The sequence below is a fragment of the Manis javanica genome, chromosome 13 (genome assembly GCF_040802235.1).
Source record: "Manis javanica isolate MJ-LG chromosome 13, MJ_LKY, whole genome shotgun sequence".
NCBI classification, from domain to species: Eukaryota; Metazoa; Chordata; class Mammalia; order Pholidota; family Manidae; genus Manis; species Manis javanica.
In genome coordinates, this window is record NC_133168.1 from 42,757,584 (window position 1) to 42,771,942 (window position 14,359).

General features: G+C 35.2%; 1 protein-coding gene across 1 annotated transcript in view; it reads right to left on the reverse strand.

Moving 5' to 3' along the window:
- SERINC1 (serine incorporator 1) overlaps window positions 1–5,897 on the reverse strand; it is a 33,154-nt gene extending 27,257 nt beyond the window's left edge. Inside the window, exon 1 of the mRNA XM_017655575.3 lies at window positions 5,737–5,897. Within this exon, the coding sequence (XP_017511064.1) occupies window positions 5,737–5,775 (39 nt within the window). The 5' untranslated portion in view covers window positions 5,776–5,897. The remainder of the gene's footprint in view (window positions 1–5,736) is intronic.
- Between the last annotated feature and the right edge of the window lie 8,462 nt (window positions 5,898–14,359).

Here is a 14,359-nt window from a genome sequence, read left to right on the forward strand (position 1 = left end):
ACAAACAATGGTTTTTCAGACAACCAGCAAAAGATAATGCAGCATAGCAATTTGTGTGTGGGAGAAAACAGTGTGAGCTCTATGACTGGCCCAACTTTATTCTGAGAAGTTTCCAGTGCAGGGAGGGGAATCCAGGCAAAGGCAGCAGCCTATATGAGTTGAAGAGACAGACAGCTGAGAGAGGGTTGGGAGTTCAGGGAAGTGACAGCAGCTAGAGTTGACAGGGCAGAATTCTAGAATGGAGAAAGCTTCACAGAGTGAGCTCTTAATATCTGAGGCTTCAACCTGAGTCTGAAGTAGATTGTTCAGTGCATTTGAATAAATTACCCCAGGAGGGGGAGGAGGTAGTGTTCCCAGCAGCCGGAGGGGAAAAACTGTGTAATTACTAGGCACTGACTGGGGTAAAAAAATCAGCCGTAAGACTTAAAAGCTGCCCCAGTTTCACTTAACAGAGCCTAAAAGCAAACATTTAAAAGATCAAATTCTCTTTAAGTAACCGCCTATATCCAAGAACAAGAACAAGAATATTAAACCAAGCAAACAAGTATATCCAGTATTTACCTATCAAAGTCAAATTTACAAAGTCTGTCATCTAATAAAAAATTGGCATTCATGCAAAGCAGCAGAAAAATATAATGTATAATGAGAAGAAAAGCCAATCAATCAAAAGCAACCTGGAATAACAGATGATTGAATTTAATTATAAATAATGACAATGTACTATTATTTATATCTCAAATACTCAAAGACATAAAGGAAACATGAGCATAATTTAAAAGATCCATCTCAAACTTGGATGGAAAAAGCATGGATGGCAAACAAGTACAGGCTCAGTATCATTAGTTATTAGGGAAATGTAAACTGAAACCATAATGAGATAGCACTACACATATACTAGAATGGCTAAAATCAAATGAACTGATACTACCAAGTACTGACAAGAATTCAGAGCAACTAGAACTCTTTTTCTGGTGGGAATGAAAATCTTAAAACAACCAGTTTGTCAGTCTAAGTCAAATGCTCATTTACCATATGACTAGCAATTCCACAGCTAGATATTTACCTAAGAAAAGTAAGCACTTAGTCACACAAAAAGCTTTTATGGGGATGCTTATAACTACTTTATCACTAAAGTCTGGAAATGCCATTCAGTTGGTGAATGGATGGATCAACTGGTGAATGGATGGATAAACTGTGCTTTGTCCAAGCAACGGAATACTATGCAACAAAAAAAGAAACAAACTACTAATACACTTAACAATAGGAATGCATCTCAAATGAATTTACTCTAAGTAAAAGAAGCCAGATTCAAAAGGCTCTATGCTGCATGACTCTATTTGTCTGACATTCTGGAAATGCAGAACTCTGAGACAGAAAAAATAGGGTTGCTAAGTGGAGAAGGCAGAATTTTTTAAGGTGGTAACTGTTCTGTAGTGGTTACACACCTACACAGTTTGTCAAAACTCAGAGAACTGTACACTACAAAGCATGAATTTTAAATATATAGTATGAACTAAAAAAATGACAAAAATATAGGAAATATAGAGGAAAAGCAAAGACAATGTAACATGAAGGTAACTGGTATCCTTAACAAAGACTCCTCTAAATTAAAACAAAAAAGGACATTGAAAGATGCAATACAAAACTTCCTTAGATGAAGAAATGAATCTTTTACAAAAGAACACTATTATTCATAAGAAAAAAATGACAAAAGATTTAAATTCAGACGTATTTGGTTAATTAATTTAAAAGGCAAGTAAAAACTCTTCAGATACCACGTAGAGCAAATAAGTAAATTGCACCTGTGAGGAGACATGTTGGAAGAGGGTGGATAGATACCATGGCACTGTAAGACAGAATTCAATTCATAAAACCAACTACAAAGTTCTGAAGGTAACAGGTACACAATTATACCAGTCCACGTCTCTCAAGAATTTAACAGACATTTTAAAATATTAAAGAATTTTGGGATTTCAGCACCCAAGAATCCTTTTGAAAAATCTACTAGATATCAGAATTTAGTTAATTAGAAGATGACATTAAGATTTTTAAAAATTGAGGAAAAGCCATGGTAAAAAGGAATGCTTTGTGCTTTGAATTCACTTAAGAGTAGAGCAGAGGTTCTCAAATTAGCATGTATTAGAATCACCTAGACTGCTTAGTAAAACAGAATGCTAGCCCCTAGTCAGTGTTTCTGATAAGTCTGGTGTATTACTGCTACTGGATCCAGGAAACACAGTTTAAAAATGACTACTTTAGTTCTAGACTAAAAAACTGTGGGAATTATGGTTGTAAAACATAGTAACCACACAAAATACAAAGGACTTTTTTTTCAGTTAAAGGGGTTGAATATATGAATTTACTCATGCTCCCTTTAGAAACAACAATAAAATTAAAATAATGGGATTTTTAAAAGAAGGAATAAACTTAAAATGTCAGAAAGCACAGAATAAATCAGGAAGATACAAAATTATACCTGACTTAACAGGCAAAGTTGAATTTTAAGTCATCAAGGGAAAATTTTAAGCAATACAATTGTAAAGCAGAATCCTCAAACAGATCAGGAATTGGTGGCACCAGGTACCTCTACGAAACAAAAGGTAGAAGTGAAAGTAGGACTGGACAAGTGTCTTAAAAAAAAAAGTTAAATCTGATTTCATTCCATTTTTTGCTCAAACCAACTGAACAGTTTGAAGCAGGATTTTTCAACCCTGGCTCTACTGACATTTGGGCTGAATAATTCTTTGTTGATGGGGCTGTCTTGTGTATTGTAGAATGCTCAGCAGTTTCCCTAGCCTCTACCCACTAGTTTAGCACTCTTTACTCCAAATTGTGACAATGAAAAAAAATGTCTGCAGACATTGCCAAATGGCACTTGCGGGGCAAAACAATGCCCAGTTGAGAGGCACTGCTATAGAAACACTCCTTAGAGGAATCTTTTTAACTCTCCTAATGAAATGTTTATTTTACTAACATTCAGCAATTCCTTTACTTTTATTTTTCTTTTGTTAAATTCAAGAAAAATTAGATTCAACGCTTGGATTAAAAATACATACTTAGCAATCCTACCATTCCAAAAAAGTACTTTTGTCCACTTATTCATCCATTTGTATATATGCATTGAGTGAGAAGGAATGTTGGTGGTGGGATTTTTTTGTGACATTTTACTTTGTGTTCTCCATTGTTTGACTATTCATAGCAACTATGAACCATTTCTTCAAAAAACAAGTCATTGTTGTAAATAATAATCTAGCAAAGGCTGGCACAAAACAGGCAGTAATCACTAAGCTCTTTCTTCTTAACTACTGAACTGCACTAAGTATCTTGGCCAAAAAATAATAGTTATTGTATACAAGGTCCTCTCATTCAAAAAATCAATTCTAGTCACAATATCATCATGAGATTGGGGTGGGGAAAAGCACTTAGGAAGGCATACATTGCTGGTAATGCACCTGCAGAATTAGCTGGGAGGTCCACAGATGCTTATGACAGTGTTTAATCAGAGAGACAGCCATGCATGAACCAAGGAAATGATCAATCTAATAATTCTAGGCCACTTAGCCAAAAAAGCCAAAATACAATAAAAAGTTTAATACTCCAATCTCTACACAATAATTTTACATGCACTTTTTCTTTTATACCTTTTTCATAGTTCAGGAATTTTCTAGTTGGTTTATAAATTAGAAAAACTTTTACAAAAATTGATTAAGCCTGAAGAAACCTGAGCAAAGGAAGGATGAAATTTAATTCTCGCTTAACTGATAAAATTTAATAACTTAAATACTTTTAAAAATTCGAATAAATCTAAAATTTGTCAAAACCTCTATGTAAATGAGCATATTGACTGTAAGACTGTGTTAGAATTAGATGTGTATATTACAAGGCAAATTCCCCTCCAATTGCTATCAAACTGCACTAACATTCAACAATTCAGGAACAGAGACAGAGGCATGGAGACAGGAAGGAATGGGAAAAAGATGACCAGAATTGCATACTACAGAATCAATTCCTAAACTGGCCACAATTCCTAGGCTAGAACCCTGAGAGCAACCCTAGCCACCTAGCTGTTCTCTCTGCCAGGTGTCTAACTACTGAAGGTAAGAATACTGACTTCTTGTTTTTCCAGCATACCTTGAAATTAACATAGACTAAATGGCAGTGTCACTTTTATCACAATTTTCTAATCAAAAAAGGTAAAGAATGAAATCGTACAAACATTAACAGGAATACAATTCTTCTCATATTCCTCTCTAAAGCTATTTGCTTTCTGATTTAAAATACATATATTTTAAAAAATCCTGAAAACTTTTTTGTACTGTAGTTGTCCTTGAGGCAAAAAATGTTGCTCATCATTGATCTGAAGATGAGAACAAAATGGAAAACATGTAGCCTTCCTTTTAAATCTTTACAACATATAAAGAACATGCCAACTAAATAACTGGGACAAAATCAGACTTCACAATAAAACTAGGCATCTCCCTGCCTCCCCCCAGAAAACAATGAAAACAATCTTATAATCATTTATTATACTGTAATACACTTTACTTACTACACTAAATATGCCTCTTCTGCATAAAAGTCATTCACTTAAGTAGGTTTTCTAAATTTCTTACTGAGATAAAAATGAACAAGATTTCCAGGTCCAACTACAGGAAGAAATATAATCAAGAAAATAATCTGAGTTAGAGTTAACAACCTCCACCTATTATTTTATTAAAATTTACACTTATAGTTCAAACCACATCAAGAACTTTTTGAAAAAAAGGCAAGGTATATAAAGTAATCAAAATGCTGGCTAATGTACATAATGGAGTAATCTGGAAAGTCAGACAAGCAATTCTTAAGGTGGAAGTCATAAATCATGGAATAAAGAAATGATTTGAACCCAAGTATCTCACCCAAAATTACAAATACCTTACACTGTAATGTTAGTGTTTTGTCTGGGCTGAGGGGAAGATTATCTGAAACTGAAGTTTGTGCCCCGAATCAAGAAATCTCGCCACTTATAATGAAACATGGCTTCACTCTAACAATGCATCTAATCAAAATGCCACGCCTGATTAAACATAAAACTTCAGATGCTTAACGTTAAAATACACAAGATTTTTTAGTATCAGAATTGACCAGCTTTTCCAGATGAATTATTATTTGAGAAGTACAATTTCCTCATCCCATTTAGGTCGAAGACCCAGTCGCAGAGAAAGGGCTATTCATTCCAGAACGTTATTTCTAGGTCTCTCTAACTGCCAGGCTGCCCCAAATAACGGGCACTTAATTGTAGTCTGCGCGACATAACAAAGAGGTCGACAAGCCTCCAGGGATGACAGTGCTGCAGTCTGAGGTCGCTGGGAAGAAATGACAGGAAGAGATGCGGTATTCCACTGAAGGAAGAAGCCTAAGACCTTTGCAGAGATGGCCGGGCAAGACAAGAAAAAAACAAGGGCCTGGAAGAATGGGAAGCAACTTTGACGAAAAACGAGTCGGGGAGGAAGACTACCAGTTCTTTTCACTTCATCCCCACTACTCCGCACGGCCACCTCGGTCAGCTCTTCGTAAAACTCACGGCCCAAGGGCGAATCAGAGTGACCAGGGGAGACAGGGAGAAAATGCGGGCGGAAGGCACTCCCCGTTGGGTGGGGTACCACGTTCCCGCTGGGGCCTCAACAAGCTCGCTCGCGTCGCTTTTTCTTTCACCTATTGTGCTAGCACCCCGAAAGCCGCCAAGGAACATCTTACCCAGCTTGCCATGGAGCACAGCCCCAAGACGCTCCCCATCTCCACAACGTCGTAAAGACAACGGACGCCGACAAAATGGAGACAACCACTCTCCTGCTTCCCAGGGCTTATTTACTTCTGGAGCCACTTCCGGCGCAGAGCCTTTCCCCGCCTTGCCAAGTGAGCTTTGCGTCACTTCCTTCGAGGCCCGGGCCGGGTGGGACGAGGAGTACGTCACGCTGAGATTGCGCAGGCGTAGCCCGGCAACGCGAGGGAGTGTCCTTGACCGCGGAGTCCTCGAATATCCTCGGTTCGGAAGCGTCCGGCTCCCGCTCGCTGAGCATAGTTTGGCACATTAAGAAAACGTTGTAAGGAAAAAAAACCTTGTAATTACTGTTTATTTGATTGGGACATTAGTAAAGGATAGACTTGTGGTTGATCTTTTGCCATCGTCCTTCAGAGGAACCTCTCAACTGCTTTCGGACGATTGCTTTCTCTTTCTAGATGGACATCCGACCCATCTCCACTCACCTTTCGTTTTCTCCACTTTTGCATCTTTTTCCCCACTTACATTACAGTTTATTCCTGTGCCAGTCTGGATGCTTCCATTTCTTTGTATCAATTATGCTTGCGGTTGAAAAGCATTTAAATCTCTTGTTCTGTTAAAATGTTACAAGAAGCACATTCAAAGATTTTAAATTACGTAAGAAGATAGACTCATTATAAAAACGCAACATAGTATTTTTGTTGAACTTCACGATCTGTTGAGACATTTGGAACCCTTGCTTATTAGGGGGTAATGGACATCTGCAGGAATGTATTTGTATAGAAGTTCTAGTTCTTGTTTTTGTAGGGATTGGTCCTTGAAGATATTGTGGAAGAAGAGTGGTACACAGAAATAACTGGAACTTGAAATAGTTGTTGTCATAACTAATAATAAGGTGTCACAGAATCTACAAAAATTAGATTGGTAAAGGCAAGGGAACACCTAAAAATCTGAGAGAACTGTAACTCTAGGTAGCAAAAAGCAAGGAATGGGACTGGATAGAAGACAATGGGTTTACTTTGGACATGTTGGCGGTGAAGTCTCTGAAATGCTACTCCCTCAGCACCTGAAAATGCCAGCTTGAAAGCCAAGCATTAATGAAGCACAAAATTTAAAATAATTTATATTGTAGTTGAAGATTTTACCTAAAAACAAGAAACCAGTTCATTCCTTTGAAAGTGAAAGCTCATGATAATCCGTGCTTGCTGACTTCTTGAAATGCTGGCAGTTTGGCCCAGTTCAGAGATTCAGAAAACATGACATGAAAGTCAGTTCTTCTGAAATGGCTACTCTGGCTCCATTTTAAAAATGGCTCTACTTATGTCATTTTTCACAAAGATACAGGATTGAGGAATATAACCAAAGATAAATGTTGTAGAGTTACAAGTAGCCTTAATATGGAACCAAAAAATTTAACACTGGAAGACTTAACCAGGCAGAAAGAAGCTATTGTTAGTTGTTAACCTGACTTGGGTTGTTCATGTTATCTCCATACACCTTTCCTTCTAAGTTCTGCATTTTATATTCTTTAATAACTTGTGCAAATACCTTTAGTAAAATACTTCACAAAATTTCATTATTTCATTGTAGTATATCAACCCTAAAGAGCTGTATCAGATTAGATTATGCAGTCTTATAAATGATAGCACCATGTATAGCAAGCATATTATAGACAATCAATACAAACTGATTTCCTCCATTTTTTTCATACCAAGACTAACTAGCATCTGTGGCTTGCCAACCTGGGACAGACAGACATAGTGTATATCGGAAGAGCTACTTCAGTTTCTCAGATAATGTACCTAGGTTACCTAACATTTTCCAATCTATATCCTTGGGATGGGTATCATATTGTGATCATATTGTGATATATCATGTATCATCTTAGATTTTGGTAACGTGGAAGCTTACTTCCTAGATTTCCTTAGTAATTTTATGGCTGTAGCCCAGATAGCTTTTAATCTTCATTGATCATCAAGAGATCCACTCAGTTGCAGTTCTAATCTTGGAGCTGTGTCTTTTCTTCAGATAGGCCTATAGTAATTTATAGGAGTAATACTTCTTATATATAGATCCAACAATAGAGTAGTATCTTCACTATACAAGTGAAGCTTCTATACAAGTTTCTTTCATCAAGATGTGGGAGGATACTTTGGGGAATCTGCAATGGGAGATCAGAAGAGTATCCACTAAATCCATTTAAGGAGTGCATCTGGCAGAGAGTTTCAAGAAAGAGTCCCAGATCCACAGTTTCATCTCTGTAAGGGCATTTATCTAGATTGGTTGTCAATGGACTTAAATGCAAGATGTCAAAGTGTGAAGTGTGTATTAACCAATGAGCTATAAACATCCTCAATATTTGAAATATTTTGACATACAAAAAAAACCAGAATAATGTCATAACCATGAACTTTCCACTGTCTTCAAGAGAAATAAAATATTACAAATAGAATTGCTCTTGATTACATTGTTCCTTCCCCTCTCTCAAGAGATGATCATAGTGAATTAATGTTAATGACCAATTAACAATCTGTGCTACAATGTCTTCAAATTACTAATGCAAATTGCTCTTCAAAGTAGTTTTACCAATACAGAAGGTCCCAGATGTAGCAATGGTTCAACTTATGATTTTTTTTTTACTTTAGGATGAAATACAGTTCGGTAGGAACTGTACTTTGAATTTTGGATTTTGATCTTTTTCCAGGCTAGGAATATGCTGCATGATATTCTCTCATGATACTTGACAGTGGTAGCAAGCAGCGGCTCCTAGTCAGCCATGAAATCAAGAGTGCAGATAACCAATACATTTAAAACCATGCTGAACCCATACAACCCTTTGTTTTTCACTTTGGCATTGTATTAAGTAAGTTACATGAGATATTATACACTTCATTATAAAATAGACTTTGTGTTAGATGATTTTTCTCAACTGTAGGCTAATTTAAATATTCTGAGCTAGGTAGGATAGGCTGTTATGATGTTCAGTAAATCAAGTGTATTAAGTGCATTTCAATTTACAATATTTTCAACTTACCATGGGTTTCTTGCAACATAAACCCATCATAAGTGAAGGAAGATCTGTTTACACTTACTCCATTGGTATATGAAAATTGCTCCACATCTTTGGTAGGACTTGGGCTTGTCACATAATTTAGCTAACATGAGAAGTAATATGATTCATTATGCTATTGATTTCATTTCCCTGATAACCAGTAACTTTAAGAACTTTTGTTTATTGACCATTAAGATATCTTCTATATAAAGTGTCCTTTCAAGCCTTTTGCTTATTTATCAATTAGGTTATTTATCCATTCTTTATTGATTTAATATATTTTTGGATACAAATTCTTTGTTATATGTGAGCAATTACCATACTGGAGGGTTCAGACTTACTCTTTCACTTTTTTTATGGTGTCTTTTGCTATCAGTATAGCATTAGAATTTATTATATTATAGATCATGTTTAGCAAATTCGACCCTTAATTTACATGATTTTGTTTTTGAGAACTCCTTACTAGTATCAAGATTTTAAAGATATTTTCCTCTGTGTATTTTATTCTAAATTTTAAAGTTTTGCTCTTCACACTTGTGCTTTTAGTCCACTTAAAACTGACTTTAGTGTATCGTGTGAGATAGAAATTCAATCACTGCTGTGCTGGTAAATGGGCTCTCCAAGGGCAGGGAGGGGAGGGATATAACTCTCATTTGTAGCATTTGCTTATTTCCATGGCATAATACCTCCACTATAGCTGATTCCCATCTAACAATGGTTTAAGAATGTACCTATGAAATTCTTGGCTGTTAATCAACTGGTCAGTGTGATCTAGCTTCAGCATACCATTAGGTCCAATTGTATTTTAGTTTTTCTTATGGATAAACAATTGCCCTTGTGCAAATTAGAGAATACTGCATCCTTTTCCCCGCACTTGTAATACCATTGCTGTCATGTGTCACATTTCCATGCACATATGTCTGTTTCTGAACTCTGTTCTATTTTATGGATTGGATTGTTTGTCCCTGTGTCTCTAATACATAGTTTTAATTATAGTTACTTTAAAGTGAGTCGATATCTGGAAGAGTGAGTTTCTATACCCTGTTCTTTTCTTCAAACTTGCTTTGGTTATTCTTGGTCCTTTGCGCTTCTCTATGTATTTTAGAATGAATTTGTCAAGTTTGAGTGATTAATTATATGGTCCCAGAAACCATAAGACTGGGCATATTTTAGAAGGATGTGGTAAATTTTACTATAAGCTTCTTGATGGGTACAGAGTTTCTTAACAAGTCATTTGCATTTTTAGTCAGACAATAATATATGAGATTATGCTTTAGGGGGCAGATTTGTTAGCATTCTTAATCTCTACTCATTAAATGTCAGAATTATTCACTACTCCTAATTAATATGATACCCAATAAAGAGCAGTATAACTGTTGTTTGAAAACCAGTGGTAAAATAAAATAGGAATTAATTATTGATTGTAGTTAATTGAGGTCTCCTTGTCAGTTATGAAAGATGAAAATAATGAATCAAAAAAAGAATGAAAAAATTTTTCATATTTCAACCCAGACACAATTCAAAACATAGTTTCTTTCCCCCATACATACCAACAATTTAGTAGGAACCCAAATTTCTCCAAGATACTTATAGCACAAGCCAAAGTCATAATGCCAAAGCACAAATGAGCAAAAGTAAATAAATTAGAAGTTTAAAAAAATGCTACTCAATTGCTCAGCTCTCTTAATGGTGTGACCTGATTCAGGGATCGACTAGAACATCTCAAGTGAACAGTTTCCAAAAGCTTTAGATTATCAAATTTTTGAAGCTTAATAAGGAGTCAACCCCAAAAAGATTTTAAATTCATTTGGGTGGTACCATGTATTACATTTTTGTGATTGAGTGGCATGTTAATATTTTGAAGTATTTAAGAATTCCTGCCATCCTAATGTTTTCTAAACTTATTTGACTGGAAAGAGCTTTTTTCTTTCCATGAAACATGTATTAATATCCATCAGAATTAATATTCTGTGGAATATACTTTAAGAAATGTTAATGGAGGAAAGGATGGACTGTATAGCCTTCGGGCAATCTCTTAAAATATCATTTTTCGTAACTTAGCTTTTGATTGAAGATTAGCATTAGAGAGTCTAAGATTATATTCCTTGGAGAGAATCTTAATAGGAATGCTCTATGTTACCAATTAAGGAAAACATATAAACTTTAACATTCAGATAAATGTAATGTAAAATTAATTATCTCAGGGAAATTTAGGACTAAGATCAAGACACAAGTCAGAATAGACAAACACAGAAGTGGGCTGAGAGAATCCTGGAATACTTTAGGCCACCTTAAGGTTTTCCTCATAAAATAGTCTGTGTTCATTCTCACATGTGGATAAACAAAGAATTGAAGCTCCTAAGTATCATGGTTGTGATGAGAAAATGTAAGAAAAATGTAAGGCAGGATTACCAAGCTTATCCTGGTAATAGTACAAATTTCAATAATGCATTCATAACAATCAATTTAAACCAATGTAATCCCCAAGATGAATTAGGTGCAAAATTTACCCTTACATAACTAAATATATTACTCTGAAATAGAATTATTGACTATCAGTCATTAAGTATTATGAGACTGTCTACTCAGAATAATGTTAGTTTCACAGTTTACCTAATGGTAATAAAACCGTCTGCTTTGTAATGAAGACATTCCAATTATCACTGATTCTCATATATTAAAACTACACGTTTAAGAAAAACGACTACTTGTTCATATTGAATTCATATAACATAGTCCATGGCTGACTTTTTTCTCCACAATAGTGTGAATAATAAAAGATCTTTATAAAAATTGGTTGCAAACATCTTGTAGTAATGCTCTACTCTTTATTGAGGGTTTATTATTATACAGTACTATGGAACCAATATTCTAAACTTCCTAGCATGGTACTCTTGGGAGCTGCCCCATACTTACTTCTGAATTGTTTCTAGTTCCTACTTCCTGAAAATTAGCACTTTTAAAAGGTTGTTATTTTTCCTTTCTTACTATTTCTGCAAAGCACAGACTGGGAAGAAATTAGTTCAGTATCTCATGCAGGGGCTGGCAATTTTAGGAAGCAAATAAAATGTACAGTTCCTGCTGCAGATTGTCAGGGATGACCTATGAGACAGTTTTCTTTCTTTCTTTTTTTTTTGGTATCATTAATCTACAATTACATGAGCAACATTATGGTTACTAGACTCTCCCCATCATCAAACCCCCCCCATACCCCATTACAGTCACTATCCATCAGCGTTGTAAGATGCTATAGAATCACTAGTCTTCTCTGTGTTGTACAGCCTTCCCCTTGCCCCTCTCCCTACATTATGTCTGCTAATCATTATGCCCCCCTTTCCCCCTTTTCCCTCCCTTCCAACCCACCCTCTCCAGTCCCTTTCCCTTTGGTAACTATTAGTCCATTCTTGGGTTCTGTGAGTCTGCTACTTTGTCCCTTCAGTTTTTTTCTTTGTTCTTATACTCCACATAAGGGTGAAATCATTTGATACTTGTCTTTTCCCACCTAGCTTATTTCACTGAGCATAATACCCTCTAGCTCCATCCATGTTGTTGCAAATGGTAGGATTTGTTTTCTCCTTATGGCTGAATAATATTCCATTATGTATATGTACCACGTCTTCTTTATCCATTCATCTGCTGATGGACACTTAGGTTGCTTCCATTTCTTGGCTATTGTAAATAGTGCTGCAATAAACATAGGGATGCATCTGTCTTTTTGAAACTGGACTGCTGCATTCTTAGGGTAAATTCCTAGGAGTGGAATTCCTGGGTCAAATGGTATTTCTATTTTTAGTTTTTTGAGGAACCTCCATACTTCTTTCCGCAATGGTTGAACTAATTTACATTCCCACCAGCAGTGTAGTAGGGTTCTCCTTTCTCCACATCCTCGCCAACATTATGAGACAGTTTTCACTGGTGTCTTGGCTGGTGCTTCTGCCATGCTACTGTCCATGTTGTCCACAGTTCCTCTCCCATTACTTTTTGCTGGAGATGATGCCTGCACCCAGAAGTAGGTAGTCTGTAGCCTTTTATTCTCTCCTGTATTTCCTCATCCATTTTCTTAAGAAAATGGTTTAGTATCTTGCACATCACATTTAAAGTTGCAGCTTAACCTGGAATCACTGTCCAGTAACCCACAAAGGTTAACTGAAATTAGACTTATCTTTGGTCCTGAGTCCTTCCTGCCTCTATACAAATCTCTGTATAAACTTTAAAGTTAATTTCATATGAGACAATAACTATGAAACATTGTGAAAATAAAAGAGATTTTGAGAAATATAATCAGGTCATATTTTGCTGTAAATTAGAAATTATGCCACTTAGTTCCCCTGTCCACAGTAGACCAACACTGACACTAATGAGAGCTAAAACATCTTAAGCCCCCAAAATGAATTGTCTTAAAGAATAAATAAAATATGCAGCCTGATCATATTCCACAGTTTAAAGAGGGAAAGGGCCTATGAAAAGTATTTCATGGCTGTAATCATAAAATAATTAAATCCTAATATAAAAATGTTTAAATGTTTCATTGTATGTTCTCTGTAAGAATAAGCCAGAAATTGATTAGGAAATAATAACCTATAGAGGTCAGTATAGACTTGGAATTGGAAGAGACAGTTCTCTAAGTGAAGATGCTTTTGTCTGTGAAGACAAATTGTGATTTCTTTTTAAAAAATCAAAATGTGGTGTTAAAGGTACAAACATTCATCTAAATTGTTACCTGAATATTTTTAAAAACAAGTGGATAATTAACTTTCCACACAGATTTTCTTTTCTTTGCCCAAATCTAAGCCATTAATTCCTGATAACCAGATATATTTATTTCAGTGAAGTAGTTGATTACAAAAATGAAAATACTTCAGGCTAAATATATATAAATTTATGGATAAAACACTCATCATGTAAATAATAAAGTGGGTAGAGAATGAAAATGTTTCTAATGTTTAGTGTACTGTTTTATAATCATTGAGAATGACTACTTGAAGATATACTACCAGCATTTCTTAAACATTTTATATCTCAAGGTGAATTGACTAAAACATGTTTGGGATTTATCGACATCCCATAGGAATTCAAAAAATATAATGTTATCATGTGTTGAAGAATTTCAATTAGTTATTGAAGAAATATTTCTCTTGCATAAATGGAAATAGTACAATATAGCAAGCATTCACCCCAAAATGTTATTTATTACGTTAGAGAAAGGAACCAACTATTTCTATTTTGGTTTTCATCACATTTTTTAATTCTATTTAAGTATGTTATTAAGGCAATTGTAAATCAACACTTTCTAATAGAAATACCATGTGAACTTTATGTGTAATTTAAAATTCAAAAGTAGCCACATTAAAAAGAAAACTAAACAGATGAAATCAGTTTTAACACATTTAATTTAACCCAACATATCCAAATTATTACCATTTCAATATGAAATTAATATAAAAATAATTAGATGTTTTACATTATTTTTGTTTACTCTTCTAATTCTGGTTTGTATTTCATACAGCATATGTCAATTCAGACCAACCACATTCCAAGATCTCACT